At 40.7% G+C, this 17,443-nt stretch overlaps 1 protein-coding gene across 1 annotated transcript; it reads left to right on the forward strand.

The window, feature by feature from the left end:
• Nucleotides 1–4,767: 4,767 nt before the first annotated feature.
• On the forward strand, nt 4,768–7,600 carry LOC133739598 (patatin-like protein 2). The gene is made up of 7 exons (XM_062167383.1): nt 4,768–5,104; nt 5,542–5,723; nt 5,844–6,033; nt 6,160–6,321; nt 6,513–6,815; nt 6,926–7,098; nt 7,231–7,600. Exons 1-7 carry the CDS (start codon nt 4,970–4,972, stop codon nt 7,319–7,321), a joined length of 1,236 nt encoding a protein of 411 aa, XP_062023367.1. The 5' UTR covers nt 4,768–4,969; the 3' UTR covers nt 7,322–7,600.
• The last annotated feature ends 9,843 nt before the right edge of the window (nt 7,601–17,443 follow it).

The raw sequence follows: 17,443 nt of genomic DNA on the forward strand, positions 1-17,443 counted from the left end.
GCAGCGGAGAAGCAACAGTGGAGCGATGGTCAGGCCGCCATGGCTTTGATACCATGCTAGAATTTCAACCATGGAAGAAGAAGAAAGAAGAAGGAAGGAGGAGGAAGGAAAAGAAACCCCGAGAAGGCTTAAGGACTACATTGTTACTGGGATTTCTAATTACATTTACAACCATACATTCTCTTTATATACTAAAGCAAACTAAGTGAAAATAACCAACACTAGTAAAAATAACCAACACTCCTATATTACCCTTAACAGCATGCATGCATGCTTAAATCGTGTGTTTATTTTGCTGTGAATAATTGAGATAATGGTCTTGCATGCAGAACTGGATCTGGTGTGAATACCTGATTGATCAGAGTAATGGTCCCTTGCTCGATCTGGATGCTGCTGTGTAAATGTTCTTTCCATTCAATCGTGAAAGTCTTGATGATCAAAAAGACTAGAACAATAATGACAGACAGTTCATGTGATGCATGCAGATAAAATATGATATTTGGGAATCAATATACAGTTCATAAAATTAAGTTTATAACTCCATGGAGGATCCATGTAGTTTCTAGCTTCAAGAATATGCGTGGCTTATTTTTCCTCCATTCAAAATATTGCTGTATTTTTCAAACATTATCCTCGATCTGTTGAAGACACGGAGTCGGACATTGTTATATATGGACCAATAATTAGGAGGAAATTTCCAAGCATGCATGGAACAGATAAATCAATCTAGCTGAGATGGGTACGTATGACCTGAAATCGTCATGCCAATTTACACGAGTAATAACAGTGTATATTGAATATCAGACACGAGTAACTAGATTTTAACCTAAAACCCCATTTAAGTGTTTAACTGGTATATATGAAGAAATTTACTAAACTTTCGAGTTCTTGATGTTTTAAGATTGTTAAACAGTCGTCATAATCAAAATTAAAGTATAACATTGGTTTATATATGAAGGGGGACTTAATAGTCTTGTTATTAGTTGGGTTAATTCATCAGTTACTTACAGTAATTAGTATCAGACATGAACAAATGACCCTATGGCCATTGCATGCAATCTATATGAGTTCCGATCCCTTAGTTTTTCATTTTTCTTTTGGTGTGTGGCAAATTCAGTCTTTTACTGTTATGTTTTTATTTTATTTTATTGTTTTTCTATATTCCGGCCAAGCTCAGGTAACACATCCCTATATGGATTAGTGGATTAGAACGTAATTCACACTTTAGAATTTCCGAGGCACCACGCGCGTTCGTGCATTCATCCTACCGCAATGAGCAGAGCACCTATTGGCAAATTGCAGATTTGTGAATCATGCATGTATGGACACACTGAGTCACTTGACCTACCGTAGTACTATAGCAATTTTTTTTTTTTGTCATTATTCTATTTTTTATTATTTTTTTTGGCAAAGTTTTCCTTCACTATGCTAACCATGCCAGAAAACAGGTTTTGTCTTTACTATTTTGAGCATACAGGCATGCCGCTCATGCTTCTCATGGGTTTTGGTCAATCTGGATGCGCTTTCACAACTTTCTTTTTTAGCTAGGTTCAAACTCACTGAGAAGTTTAGGAAGGGAAAGTTTCTTTACTATATATAGACCACGGCAGAGAGTCACAGACCACTAAGTCTATGAGAAAATAGAACTTTGTTCATTTCAGTGAAAAGCTAGCTGGTGCTTAAGTACTAATCTGAAGTCATGAATCTGTTCAAGTACTAATCTGAAGTCGGAATCTGCTAAAGTACTAATTATATTAAATAATACCACTGGCCACTTCCTTAGGGCAAAGCTTAATTTCTTGGAAATTAATATTCCGTCAAAAGAAAATTTTGAGTAAATAATTAATGATGCTGATGGTGTCTTTAACACGCCAATCCTTTAATTCAAAGTAATAGGGCAAAGCTACTTATCGATTTGCACTTTATTTTTAACAGATACCATGTTTCTGCTACAACATGTTCGCAACTTATGAAATCTTGAGACAACTGATTTGCAGGACAAATTGTTGAGAATACATACATCCCGGCCCACATGAAAAAATGGGACCTCGCCTACGGGTTTATAAGGGTTTGGGCCACTCCATCCATTACCAATTGGTTTTGGATGCGAACCCCATATTATTTTATCATGGTATCAGAGCAGGTTATCCCACGTGTGCATGCCTCGCGGCCACACGGGCTCCACATCACCCAAAGTTGTTCACGTGTATGGATTGAAAATTTGCCATACGTACGGGGGCGTGTTGAGAATATATACATCCCACATAGAAAAAATAGGACATTGCCTATGAGTTTATAAGGGTTTGGGCCACTCCATCCATTGTCAATTGGTTTTAGATGCGAATCTCAGATTACTTTATCACATATATGCACGAATATATGGAAACTACGTTGCAATATAGGGCTGCAACCTTTTCTATTTCTACATCCTCAGTTTGCCGGACATGCATGTAAGAGAACAGATCTGTAGTGCTAGCAAACTTCATCGATCAATAGTATTTTCGACAAGTCATTTCCCAATCTTTCTCAAAGTACTCTTTCTTGTTCAACAAGGTTTTCACCTACCCTGGTTTACCATAATAAATTAATGGGAATTTTGAGCTAAAACTGGTATGAAATTAAAATTGAAAATATTTGGATTTGTAGATATCATGCACGTAATGGAATATGTCACCGTCATGTGATTCATCGGGTGCTACCGATTCAAATGCTTTTTATCACTTGATAAAGAATAAGTAGGATATTTAATCACTAAAACTAATTGACAAATATCTAGGTCTGTGGAGTGGCCCAAATTCTTATAAACATATAGGCAATGTCTAATTTTTCTCATGTGGGATGTATATACTCTCAACAGACAACAGTTTAAACTATTATTCCATTTTCATACAAATTCTAAAATTCCTTTCCAGTTTTTGATTTTTTAACTATAATTCATTACAGCAAAATAATTCTATTAGATCTAATGTACGTATTAGATCAAATAAGTACCTTGAGTCAGAATTGATGAGAAATTCTATGGCTCGAATCTTTAGTATTCTCTTATTTATTACCTATGTCTAGTTACTATTTAGGCAGAATATCGTCACCCATTGTTACTAAAAAACTGAAAGAAAACTCAAAAACGGAAGAAAGGGGGGAAAGTGAGGAAGAAACAGAATATAAATTCCATCATTGTTAGGCTCTCGATCCCTATGATTCGATGAAGAATGAGCAAATACTGGGTTTTTGTCTATAAACGGGAAATTAAAAAAAAACTTGTGGGTGGAAATGAGGCTTCACTTAAACGTAAACTCTAACTTGTTGAAATTATATTTTTAACTCCTCTTATTACAAAATCGGGCTACGACACTATTCGATCATTTGGAATAAACCCAAAATTTTCATGGATGGATATGCATCTTTTCTAGGCAGAAGAATATATATAGAACGTACAGTAGTATACTTGCAAAATGGCAAAAGAACTCAACACATATCTAATAAAAACCTTTTAGATCGACTCATGTCCGGTGACCTTTTTGCGTCTCTGCATATCATTTTCCCCATAAAAAAATAAAATAAATATTTTTTTTTAAAAAAGATCCTCTTTATGGAGCATGGAGGATGAGTAATCAGCAAAGTATGACAAGGACAAAAGCTTGAATGTATTTTGAGAGTTGATGGAGAAAGAACAGTTGTCATTAGGCATAAAAGAAGGACATTGATATATTATTAATTAATGTTAACACTCAAGAGCTGATCGAGCTGGAGGATTAGTTTCAGCTTGCTGATTAAGCCTCTGTAGTGTCTGTTCTTCGATACTCGTGACGTCCTGTGGTTGATTTTGATTACAGCTGAGCTTTCTGAGTTATTCATTTTCTTACAAAATCAATATATGGTCAATTTCAGTTTATCATGCATCTGTAACTCTGAAGATAATGTCTTGATGATATCCAAAATGATTATAGTGTATTTGAAGTTCACGATAACAAACAGACGACAAATTCAACACTAAATCAAGGAACAGGAGAAACATGTGGCAATAGAATATGATTAAATCATGAACATTTCCTGGATCTACCGTCTCACCATCTCTGTCATCATCAATTCAGATTAATTAGAGTACACAGGCATATTAATGGAATGGTAGACCAACGATTTTTTTCAGTTTCGTGCAAGTCCTTGTATTTTTATGTCTTGATCAATTACTTAGGCAAGTTATCCTATATATTGACCTTTCCAAGCCTCTATGCCATCGTTGATCGATCATCCTTCGCCGCCTTATATGAATCAAATTAATTTATTAAACTTGATGATTTAGTATGATCTCCTTGAATTAGTGCAGCATCAATCTCACCATGTTGGCTACAAAAAGATAACTTCAAACTAATTAACAATCCAAGGCATTCGCTTCTTGGTAAAGGCTTCACTTTAGATTTAGGCAAGTTTAAGAGCAGAGATTAGGCCTAACTCAATTGTCTCGTCCTTGCTAGCCTTCGGTGCTTCAGCTAATCAGTCTTACCTACAATTCTCAGAGTCTCACCTACTATTCTGCAATTCTCATAAATGCATATGTGGTCCATAACGTAGGGGAACAATGTACGTTTTTGCTGTAGCAAAGAGGGCATGATGGACTAGATATGAACTTTCTAATAATTATATATGCGAATACGTGCATGCGGTCCAACTTGAACCATATCCAAGAAGTTGTACAAAACCGGGTCAATCTTTTGAATCGCGTTCATCTATTGACATTCCAGTTATTCAAACACTTTGGGGGCAACTTGATTCAATGACTTGGTTGATTCTAGGTATATGAGTTTAGTAGGAGTCTATAAATACCGTACTTGATCTCTCAAATAGGAATTCACCAAGGAACTCGAGCTATTTTCCTAAAGCCTCTTCTCCAAAAGTTCATCAGATCAACCATCTCGTTATCTTTTGATCTCTCACATATATAGCTGCAGCACAGACTTTCTCAGTCAGTCTCATGGAAAGAACCAAAAGCATCCCACTACAGCCACCAACTTATGGAAACCTAATCACTGTTCTAAGCATCGATGGAGGTGGAATAAGAGGGCTTATCCCAGGAACAATCCTTGCTTTTCTTGAATCTGAGCTTCAGGTAGCATATGAACGCTAGATCAATTTTGTACCAAACTAGGGTTATGCATTTGCATTTGCAAGTTATAGTATTTGTCGTATTCATTGTCCAACATGTACGTACATGTCCGATATGAGTAATGCTAGAGTAATCACGCTGGGGCACAATACAGATATATATCAATAATATATGTAGTAGTTGAGTGCTATAAGTACATATCAACTGTCAAATACAAAGTGATCAAAATGCGTGGTTCGACTCGTGCATTTCTCCTAGGTTGATCAAACAATAAATCTAACATTTTGATCATGTTGCATAAGCTACGCCAGCGCTTGTAGAGCAAATTAATTATAGAAATATTGTATTTTCTTTAATGTCCAACAGCCGTCTTATATATGTCATTTCTATTGGTTAATATATTATACCATCTAGTAATAAAGTCATTAATCAACTTGCAGAAGCTGGATGGAGAAGATGTGAGACTCGCCGACTACTTTGATGTGATTTCAGGGACAAGCACAGGAGGTCTTGTGACTGCCATGCTTACAACCCCAGATGAGAATAACAGACCGATGTTTGCTGCTAAAGATATAAAGGACTTCTACCTTACTCATAGCCCCAAAATCTTCCCCCAGAAGACGTACGTAATGCTTACATATTAGTTAACTAAATTTGCTTTTAACCTAGCTAGTATTTACTACCTTTGGATGCTTCCAAGTAATTACTTAATTAATCTCTGAATCTCTTAAACCCTCGACAGATGGTGGCTGTTTGCTCGTCTTATAAACATCATCAAATCTCTAGTAGGACCAAAATACGATGGGAAGTATCTACATAGCTTGATTAGGGAAAAACTTGGTGACAAGAAACTGCATCAGACATTGACTAATGTTGTCATTCCTGCGTTTGATATAAAGAATCTCCAGCCAACAATCTTTTCCAGCTTTGAGGTGCACATTTATTTTTTCTTCTGTGTAAAATTATTAATCCACTTATAGCATGCGATGGTATATATAGTTATAGCTGGAGTAAAAAGATCTAACATATATGGTTTGCTTTTATTGGGATATCATCAGGTGAAAAAGAAGCCATCCTTTGATGCTTTGCTTTCAGACATAAGCATCGCAACCTCAGCAGCACCAACTTATCTTCCAGCTTATTATTTTGAAACCAAGGACGCGGAAGGGAAAGTAAGAGAATTCAACCTTATAGATGGTGGGGTAGCTGCAAATAATCCGGTAAGTACTAGAAATAAAATTATATATGTAATCCATATCAAAGATTGATAATCAAGAATATAACCCTAAATTCATACGGAAAATTCTACAATGTGGTAACATGAGTCCTTAAAGTGGTAAAAATAGTTGATGTATGAGAAATGTTAACATATCATAGCTTTACCCCATTCATAGTTTTACTTTTGTTTCAGACTCTAGTTGCTATTGGTGAAGTTACAAAGGAAATAATCAAGGGGAGCTCCGACTTTTTCCCTATAAAACCTATGGACTATGGAAGGTTTTTGGTTATATCATTAGGAACTGGCTCACCAAAAATTGAATTGAAGTACAATGCGCCGAGCGCAGCTAAATGGGGTATCTTGAATTGGTTAACCAGCGGTGGTTCCACTCCAATCATTAACGTTTTTAGTCATGCAAGTGCCGATATGGTCGATCTTCACCTTTCTGTAGTTTTCCAAGCCCTTCACTCAGAGAAAAATTATCTTCGAATTCAGGTACTTAAAATTATTACTATGTAACTTTATTCTTCCAGATAGGCATGAATTAATCTTACAATTTTTTTGACAGATACAAATTTAATTGATTAATGGAAATGAAAATGCAGGATGACACGCTAAGTGGAAAAGTATCTTCGGTGGATGTAGCCACGAAGAAAAATTTGAACGATCTCCTAGGAGTTGGAGAAGGCCTATTGAAGAAACCAGTGTCTAGGGTTAATTTGGAGAATGGCAGATTTGAGGCTTCCAATCATGAGACCAACGAAGAGGCTCTTATAAGGTATGCAACTACATATGTTACCAATATATATTGGCTGTTTCTCCGATATCTATGGTATTATATTCTTTGATAATCCATTAAATAATATGTATAACAATATATTGACAGAAAGTTTTGACTATTAATTTGCAGGTTTGCAAAACTACTCTCTGAAGAGAAGTGGCTTCGCCTTGCAAGGTCGCCCCACGGAAATTGTGACATGCCCATGCCGAACTCCCATTGATACATATTATATCCAAAAATTCTGAATGCCTCTATACATATATGTTACACAAACTTACTATTCTATTCTTTCATTTGCATTAACTGTTTAAGTAACAGTTTCTTGTAGTTCAAGGTATGGGGACAAATGATCCAACATACTTGATCATTCTTTAATTCTTTGTATTGAAATAAAACCCTAATAGGCCGGGAAATAATTGTTGTGTATATTGTAACACATCGATATCGATAATTCTCCTATTCCAGAATAAAGGAAAATTAGCTAGCAAGCAAGAATTATTTTGGTTTAGCTTCTATGTATGTAATCACCAAACTTATAAATTATAGATTATATTATACATTAATGTATGAACCGTTTTAGTCTAAATAAATCAATTCAACTTAAAATTTGCATCAATATGGAATTATAAGCTGTTTATAAAAGTATGAACCTGTTATATATATTTTAGGGAGAATTCTTGGGTACCTTGGTGTTTGCCATACCCTCATTTTGTTAAATATCATTTTGTTAAATATTTTGGACTATTGGATTAGTAATATATCCAATGGTTCAAAATATTTAATAAATTGGTAACTTGTTTAGCCCTTAGCCTTTCTAATTATGCTACTCATTTCCAATAAGCAAAAATGTTAACACAAACTACTAATTGAATTGAAAACAATAAAGTCAATTAATGTTTGATTATCAATTGACAATTATGATTTTTCCTTTTTCAAAAAAAAAATTAAAAGAACCTTCTATCCTAAGTTCACCGAATTACTATTAGTTAAATAGTCTATATTACTAATTAATTTTTTATTCAAAAAAAAATTTAATTTTATTATTAGTGAATTAATGTTTGATTAATGCTTGTTATTAATGGACAATTACACAATTGAAAATTATGTTTTTTCCTTATTAAAAACAGAACCTTCTAACCTACGTTCGCAAAATTAGTATTAGTTAAGTAGTCTTTATTACCAATTAATTATATCATTAGTAGTTTCCTTAACCAAATATAATTCTTTTTACATGCATTTTATGACAACCACAACAATTAGTGTAAAAATAAATAATATTTGTTTTAAATGTAGTCAAATGAGAACATACTTTAGGACTTATTTACTCAAATGAGAATATACTTTACTCTAATGAGAATCTATTACAATTACCACTTTTAGGACTTAATTACTCAAATGAGAACCTACTTTACTCTAACGAATACCTTATTTACTTTAATGAGGATTTTTTTTCTAATTACCACATGTGTCGTCACAGTGGTTACATGAGTCCTCAAAGTGGTAAATATTATATAAAATAGAACATGTATGAGAAATGTTAATGTCCATAGCTTTACCCGTCCTCATTTGTGTAATAAAGGTCTCCCTTGCGTAATGAAAGTAATATATTGTGTAATGTCCATCGTCGAATTAGTAATTACTTTTAATCGATGTAATTTACCACAAATTCCAACAATTGATGAAAAAATGAAAATTTTTGTTCTAATTATAGTAATTACTCTACCTAAACTAATGTACTAATTTATGGACAATTTAACAAGTATGACAACAAATTTGTTGTCAGAGTGGTAAATATTTATGTTTTTATCATTAATGAAATGATTACTACATTGACTACACATTTTACCACAATCACAACAATTGATGTAAAAACGGTAACTTTTGTCCTATTTATAGTAATTACTCAACCTAAACTAATGTACTAATTTATGGACAATTTAACAAGTGCAACAACAAATTTGTTGTCAAAGTGGTAAACCATTATATTTTTATCATTAATGGAATAATTACTCAATGACTACATATTTTACCATAACTCGCAACTATTGGTGTAAAAACTGTAACTTTTGTTCTGATTGTAATAATTACTTCAAAAACTATACCATTCACAAGATTACCAACCATTTTACAATTCCGACAACATTTGTGTTGTGAACATGGTAAAATTAAAATTAGACCAAAAGATATGTAACAACTCAGTATTGTAAGGAGCTTCTCCACTTGATAATCAAGGTTCTAAATTTGATAAAAGTTGTCCAAATAAGATATTTACATCTTTGACTACTCAATTACAATAACCACAACAATTGTTGTCATAAGTCGTAATTGTAGTTCAACTATGTGTAATTTATTATTTTAACAATACTTGTTACATGATTTGTAACAATGTTACATATCAAGAAAGAGTGTGTTGTTAATATGGTAAATTTTATTTTTAAAAATGACACATGTCGATATTTAATTGGGTAACCTGTTGACCAGTTCAGTAGGTTTCCACTATATTAATTTACTAAAAGTAAAAAAATAAAGGTACGGCATACATCAAGGTACCCAAGACGACCCCTATATTTTAGATGCACACCATTCAACTTTAAGAAAAGAAAAGAAAAAGCTCAGTTTGTTTGTGATCAAGTTGTTCGTTGTTTAACTTAGAGCTTTTTCTATATATAAAGTGAATTTGCATATATTGCATTATAGTATTCTGAAGATTCACTGATAAGCACATCTATCTTTCTGGAAATTCCACTGTTCTTGTCAAGAATTTGACCATTTGGTCGGTTAGGTTGGAGAATATATAATTCTTTAATTAACCGTCATAGATAGAATACGACTATTACCAACAAGTCAACGAACTAGAAAAGCAACGACGACCTTCGCGCGAACCTAAAGCAAAATTAAATTAAAAGGGGAAAGGTTAATTTAAAACCAAGGCCGCCATGATTAATCTATCTATCTTAGCCTCCTGCACCATTACTAGATCGAGCAACAGACAGTACGAAGTTATATAATCAATCCATGCACATGGGTGGTTGTTCATTGTTTCTTAGATTCTCGAATCCTTGAGTCCCTGAATCCTTGTTAATTGATTGTTATGAGTCGTCCTAGAGTGGCGTGTGATCGATATGAACCAAGTTAATATTGTACTTGTTTGGCTCCAAAACCAGTTGGCTTGCAAACTGTCTCTTTTGAGCGAGTGATTGCGCAGGCGTGCAAGCACCGCGGGGTGCAGTCGTTGGGGTAGTCCCTTGACCTGACTTCTTCTTCAAGCGCTGTGGACGAGGAGAGCACCAACCTCGTCACAGGGTTCTTCTCTAGCCTTTCGGAAAAGGACTTTTGCCTTACGGATAAGGACTTTGGTTGTGGTCTCTTGCGTTCACCGAATCGATACTTAGTGTTGTAGACTAAGCAGAGCAATCACTGGGAAGTTAGGAGAAGCAGGGGTTTTTTGCTAAAGCGTGACTTTAGCTTCGCTGGGTTGCGAGGGCGTTACCCTTGCTTCGCTGGTAGTAACGGTGGCGGTTGCGCTCGCAGTCGGCTCGCTGGGAGACTGGGACTGGAAGTGCGGTCGCCGGGTTGGTCTGGTGATGCTGACAGTCGGCTCTTGGAGAGACTAGGACTGGCGCACGGTCACCGGGTTTCAACAAGGTTGAAGGTTTGCTCCGGGAAGGCTTTGTAATCGCTAGGATTGATTGATATGAGAGAGGTCCTTAATCTGTCCTCGAAACCTGGTATATATACCTAGGTTTTCGACCGCTCCTTGTCGTAGAAGGAATATTGACCGGAGTTTCCTAGTCAATCTCTATTACTTGATTCCAATAGGACTTCGCTCTCCTCATGGATTCCGGAATAGGCGGAGTCGTAACCCAAAACCAAGTATGTTTATTTTTGGGCCGCAGGTATCGGCCCGCTGTGCTAGATCCACTGAAGGATATTGCCAAAATTACTTTTGGGCTCAAACATTGCCCCCCAGGCCTCGAAATCAGGCCCATGAAAGTGTAACTGATTGAAGGGGACTAAAACGACGCGTTCGATGCTCGAAACGATGTCATTAATGAGGGTTGCGTCTTTTTACTTGCGAAACGCCTTTTTGTCGCATCGTTTCCCTCACAAAATCTCTTATTTAAATCCGCAACCACTTCAGACCTGTCACATCAGAAACTCTTTTAGTCTCCTAAACCCAGAAACCCTCCTTGGCACACATCTTCCTTTTCGAAACCCAGAAATGGCTCCCCCGAAAAAGATGGTTATCGACCAAGAAGAAGAACTGAATGAACAGGCAGCACGCTCTTGGGGAACTGGGATTGGCGCCAGCCTGATTCTCCAGACCACCATCCAAAGACCTCTGCTCCTCCGACTTTCGAACCACCATGCCGGGCTGGGCCCAACATCGCGAGATGCTTTCCCGGACGACGCCGTCGCCTTTTATGGTCTACCTGTTCGTCGCCCCATCCCCGTCCTCCGAAGGACCCCTGGGGATTTTACCAGTTGGAGTGCCCCTAATCATCGATCAAAAATAGGGCATTGGCCATCCTCCATCAGTGCGGAAGAGCTTTCTTGGTACCGGGAAGCACGCGCTCGAGATCTAGCCCGCTGGAACGCAGCAGGTATCACCCATACTATCGATCTTTGTTTTCGTCTTCCGCGCGGTGGCAATCGTTCGCCACTCGCTGCCTTTCTTTGTTTCTGGAACACTGCTACCAACACCTTTGATTTTCGATTTGGCCAAATGAGTGTCACTTTATTGGACATTCTCACCATTACTGGCCTACCCATTGATGGTGAACCCTATCTGCATGGCCAATTTGACTCTGATACTTTCACCTCCACCATGGCCCAACATGGTCGCGGCGCCCATAGCAGCTCCTACCCGCGGTGGCTGGCCTATTACCGCCAGGAGCACAATGCGACTGGCGGGATTGCATTCTTGGAGTACTGGCTCTGTAAATTTATTTTCTGCACTTCCTCCTGTAAGCCCACTGGTGCCTGGACTTCTCTGGCGACGGCCCTCTACAACGGCCACCGTGTGGGACTAGGACAACCAGTATTAGGTGCCCTCTACCGTACTTTGTATCAAGCCACAATGCATCCCTTTGAGACTAGCATTTCTGGCCCCTTTTGGATCCTTGACTTCTGGATTCAAATTTACTTTCCATACTTTCGTCGCGACGACATCCCATTACTTCCGCCCACTGACCAACTCTTGGGTCGATGGCTCAGTCGCGGCGAAAGGTACACATCCCCTCCTTATTTTGAGTGCTTCACATACTTGTACTTTCTGCACGAGATGCCGTACTGCGACTTAGTGCTGAGTAGAAGATTCCCAGCTCCGCTTGAACATGGATTCCTCCCTGGCGCCTCTCGCTACAGTGATCGCGCGCGCTTGGCTTTTCGCCGCGCGATCTCCTGTTCCGACATCAGGATTGCCGCTGACGAACTCAGTTATGAGCTCTACGCTCCCAACCATTTCGCTCGTCAACTTGGTCTTGTCCAATTAGTGCCATTCCCTCTACATGATGCTTGGAACTACAACACTTCTTGGGGTAGAATTGGGCCCCTTTCTGGGCCTCCGCCAGCACAAAGCACGCTCGCGCTGGTTGATCTTCCTGACTGGGCCAAAGAGATCGACTCTGTGGACGCGACTGAGGAAGGATATGATGCATGGTGGGCAGAAGTCTCTGTTAACTGCTGGCGGCAACAGCACGATGAGGTATTCGCTGCCATCTTCGGGGAACTGCGATATCCCTACGCCGCTGACGTTGATCAACTTGCTCGCATCCCTGAAGACGCTGCACAAGCTTCTCCTCCTGCTGCTGAACCGGCTCCGCGACCCGCGCAAGCCCCACGTCAGGCCCAAGCTGGTATCGTAATCCGCGAACCCCTTCAAGAGGTAACTAATCTTGACTCATGTTTTGTTCTTTTATCCCTCCCCCTTTAAATTCAAACTTTGCTTTTCCAGGGGAGCGCGCCACTTTCTGGCAGTCGCGCAGCCAACGCTTCCCAAGCCGCTGGCCAGTCTGGGAAGCAAAAGGCAGTAATGATAGAGCCTGAGGACAAAGAATCCTCCTCTGATGATGATGACATGCAAACGGTAAGAGCCCTCTGTTTGTACAAGTCATGCTTCCTTTACGAGTCATACCTAATCCCCTGCCTCTAACAGATCGCAGCTCTCTCGGCTCGGAAGCGCGCTCGTTCTGATCCTCGAACTGACCTGTGGGCAGAGGATGAACCAATCGCTGACCGACTGGTAAGACCCAAGCACACTAAGCACTTGTTAGAAATTTCTTTTCATTCTGCGTGACTCTGTGACAATCCTCATTTGCAGGTTCGCCACAGGTCCTCGAGACATGCTGAAGAAGGATCTTCAACTGTTGGTGAATGCACATCTGCTTCCCAAGCTCCAGCGCCAACTGTTGTGAACCACTCTCCACCTCCTGCGGGCGCTGTAGATAATGCACAATTGGCCTCGATACCAGTGCAGATCATAGATGACAGCTCGCCGGAGGCTGAAAATAGAGTACTGCTATTGGATGCACCTCGCGAAGAACCAAGCGACGTTCCTGTCCTGGAACAGACAGCGCCTGACTCAATTCCTGTTCCCAGCGAAGCTAGCCCAGAGACAATGCTAGCGATCATTGTGTATGAGCCCCCAATTGAAGAGGTATTCCTCCTAACCAACTATTTCATCATTATTTCCTGGTTCAAGTATTCTGATAATGTCTTCTTCCAGGTTCCAAACGTCGTTGGAACTGGGGACGATGTAATCGGAGCAGTAGAAGCAGAAGCTGCTGAGCCTGTTCCTAACGTGGTTGATCGGGAACTTCCTCCCCCTGCCCCCCAAGTCGCTGAAGCTGAAGAATTGGAAGACCTTCCTGAACCAGTGCCGGAAGTACCTATCGCTGAACCTCCTGAGGCCCCTGTCGCTGAGCCTCCTACTCCCTCTACTTTGGAAAGGTTAGCTCGTGTACTTGAAGTGACCCCCCCTGGGGTAGTAGATGAAGTCAGAGAAGGCCTTCGCCGCTTCCTGGGCCCTGATATCTTGATTCCTGGTGCGCCTGTGAGGGTCTTAGAATACTTGAGAGTGCTCCTCCGCGAGGGAGCCATCACTGAGGAACAATTCCAGGAAATCGACCAACTGTTGCAGGATCTTCCTCAAGGGCTCAACGAGCGGGCAGTCGCGAATGCGCAAGCCAGGCAGACCGAAATGCATTATCAGAACCTTACTCAGCAAACGGAGACCGCGCGTGACTTCTTGGGTGACCAAGCTAACCTCATCAGGGACCTGACGCTTGAGAGGAACCACTTGAGGTCCCAAATTCAGGCCTTTCAAGCCCGGTTAACCGATGTTACTGCTATGCTCGTTCATGCAGAGCCTCAGTTGGAACAACCCCTCGCTGCTCTCGAGACGCTATCCCAGGAACTGGCTCAGGCACGCGTGGCAGCCCAACAAGCCGCACAAGCTGCTGCGGACGCCAGTTTTCGTTTGGACGAACTCTTCCTTCGCCTGACCCATGCAGGCCGAAGACTTTTGGGCCCCTAGAATTAGGCCCATATTTTGTATGAACAATATTATTATTATTAATAACTTACTATTTAGCCCACTTTGCTTGGCCCAAATAATAACTTATTCTCTCAAACGGTTCAACGCTTTAAGTTGCCTTTATTGCTTTAAAACCGTTTGAAAAGATTGAAAAGATAATCTCGAAACGGAGCGGTTACCTCCTTGGAGACTGCCCCCACTTTCCACGCGCTTTCAATTACCTTCATTTCCGAGATCTTCGCATTTAACCTTGTTGATACGCTCATTGATGACAGTGAGAATGTCACAACTGCCCATCGTACGGTTGAGGCCACTGAGATTGGCGCTATAAATACCTGCACTCTAGAGAGATGATAGACATAAACGCAATATGGCTTTCCCAGAAATAGTATCGCAATCTCTACTTCTCTTTCTCCAGTTTCTAAAATCTTCTCCTCACGATATCAGCCTTAGCCTCAAACCCCTAGGTCTTATGGCTTAACCTCAATACCTGGGTAGGTCTTATGGCCTAACCTCAGGTCCAACCTCATGTCTTTGGTCTCTGGAAGTCGCGGTGAAACCCACCGGTTTCATTTAGACCAAAGAACATGTGATGCTCCCGTAGCGGCGGAACAAGATTCTGAGGGGTCTCCTCTCTCAGATTGCCCGCGTGGAGCAGGAGGAAGAAGGGCGGAAGACCAATATGGGTCGCCTGTTCTTGCTCCGTCGCCTGCCTCCAGGGTCTGACTGCGTGACTTATGTTTTTCCCCTGGAGGTAGATGTGGTTGTGAGTCGCGCTTCTCTGTGAAGACCATCTCCATCCCGGAGGATAATCCTTCCCAAAAGGGTTGCGATGGATTATTTCCTTCCTTTTTGGTCCGGTACAGACGGTAGCGGTTTGCAACTCAAAGCAGAGGAGGCATGTGGGTGAAGAGAGGGAGAGTAGGAATGCCCGAGCACAGCCCCTTTGCTGCCACAAGATCCAGAAACTCTCAGTAGATCTGTAACTTTATGGTTTTTACTCTAAGCCACTTCTGGCCTTGTAAACCGCAAATGTAATTATTTTGATTTGCACTTTGTACTGCTTTTGGCCGCAAAGCCACTTTATGAATGAAAGTTTTTAACACTTTTTTGCAAATCAAAGTATAAAATAAGGCCTCAGGTATAGGCCATTACATGCATTCTTAACACCATAATGTCAAAGAAAAGAAAGCGTTGAAATTGAAATTTTTGAACGAAAAGCCACAAATAAGGCCTGAATGTACAGAGTGTTGCCCCCCTAGTATGCGTAGGTGAAGCAAGTACAGGATACTAAGGCCACAGGTAAGGCCTGAATATGGATGAAGCGAACCTGGGCAGACTAAGGTTGCCCCCCTGTCTGAGAAGAAAGTTGATCCGGTGGATCGTCAAACTCCCAAACACTAGGGTAGTATTTCTTCAGGAAACGCCCGTTAATGGGATTGCGATGGATGTCGCCATCCAAATCTTTGAGGTGAAAGGCCCCGCGCTCCAGAATGCGATGAACAACGAAGGGTCCTTCCCATCGCGGAGTCCATTTACCGCGACCGGTCAACTTCTCGCCAAAAGGCAAAACAGCCTTCCAAACCAAATCACCCTCTTTGTAACTACGGCCACGTGTCCTCTTGTCACAGGCGCGAGCAATCCTCTGTTTTTCCAAGACCAAGTTGTCCAAAGCTGCCAAGCGTTGCTCGCTGAGATCTTCGTGTTCTTGCCACATCGCCTGAACATAATCTTCCCCGATCAAGTGATGCTGATCTTGGACGCGCAAAGATTGGACGTTGAGTTCCAAAGGTAAGACTGCATCATGGCCGAACATTAGCGCATAGGGGGTTGTAGCAGTGGGATTCCTCTTGGAGGTACGATACGCCCATAAGGTTTCATACAGCGTATCGTGCCACTGTCTGGGGTTTTCAACCATCATCTTCTTGAGCAAGGTGATAATAATCTTGTTACTGGCCTCTGCTTGACCATTGGATTGGTCATAATATGGTGTGCTGTGGACAAACTGAATACCCAACTCATTGACAAGCTTCTCTACATCACCGCCCATAAACGCTGCCCCCCTGTCTGAGACCAACACTTCCGGGATACCAAACCTGCAAATAATATTCTGAAAGATAAACTGACGAATGGTAGCGCCGGAAGCCTCCTTCAATGGTTCAGCTTCAACCCACTTTGTGAAGAAATCAGTGGCCACAATGATGAACTTATGCTGGAGCGAAGAGTGAGGGTGAATCATCCCAATCAAATCCAAAGCCCAGCCTCGTGCAGGCCAAGGCTTAATAATGGGTTGCATGGGAATATTGGGAATGTGCTGCACCGGACCATGCGCCTGACAGTCTTGGCAGCCTTTCGCGAATGCGATACAATCTTTCAAAATGCTAGGCCAATAAAACCCATGTCTTCTGATAAGCCAACGCATCTTGGGGCCCGCTTGATGGGCTCCACAAACTCCTGTGTGCGCTTCGCGCATTAATCGTTTTGCTTCGCGGCCATAGACACATCTAAAGTCTACGCCATCTTCTCCACGTCGTCGCAGCTCATCACCTCGAAGGAAATAATTCAAGGCAAGGAAACGAATCTTCCTGTCTGTTGTAAGATCTGGTTGCTTGAGGTAGTCAATCAACGGTATGCGCCAATCAACGTCGATAGGCTCGAGGACCGCGACGACTGGATCGTCTGGTGGGTCAGGCCGCGCGAGCCACGAAGGCAGTGTGCGGCGCTCGACTTTCAGAATGCGCTCGCGAACGCCATATTTCAATGTAATGCCTGTAGCCAATTGAGCGAGTTCATTGGCCGCAAAGT

Source organism: Rosa rugosa, chromosome 3 (assembly GCF_958449725.1).
Source record: "Rosa rugosa chromosome 3, drRosRugo1.1, whole genome shotgun sequence".
Classification (NCBI taxonomy): domain Eukaryota; kingdom Viridiplantae; phylum Streptophyta; class Magnoliopsida; order Rosales; family Rosaceae; genus Rosa; species Rosa rugosa.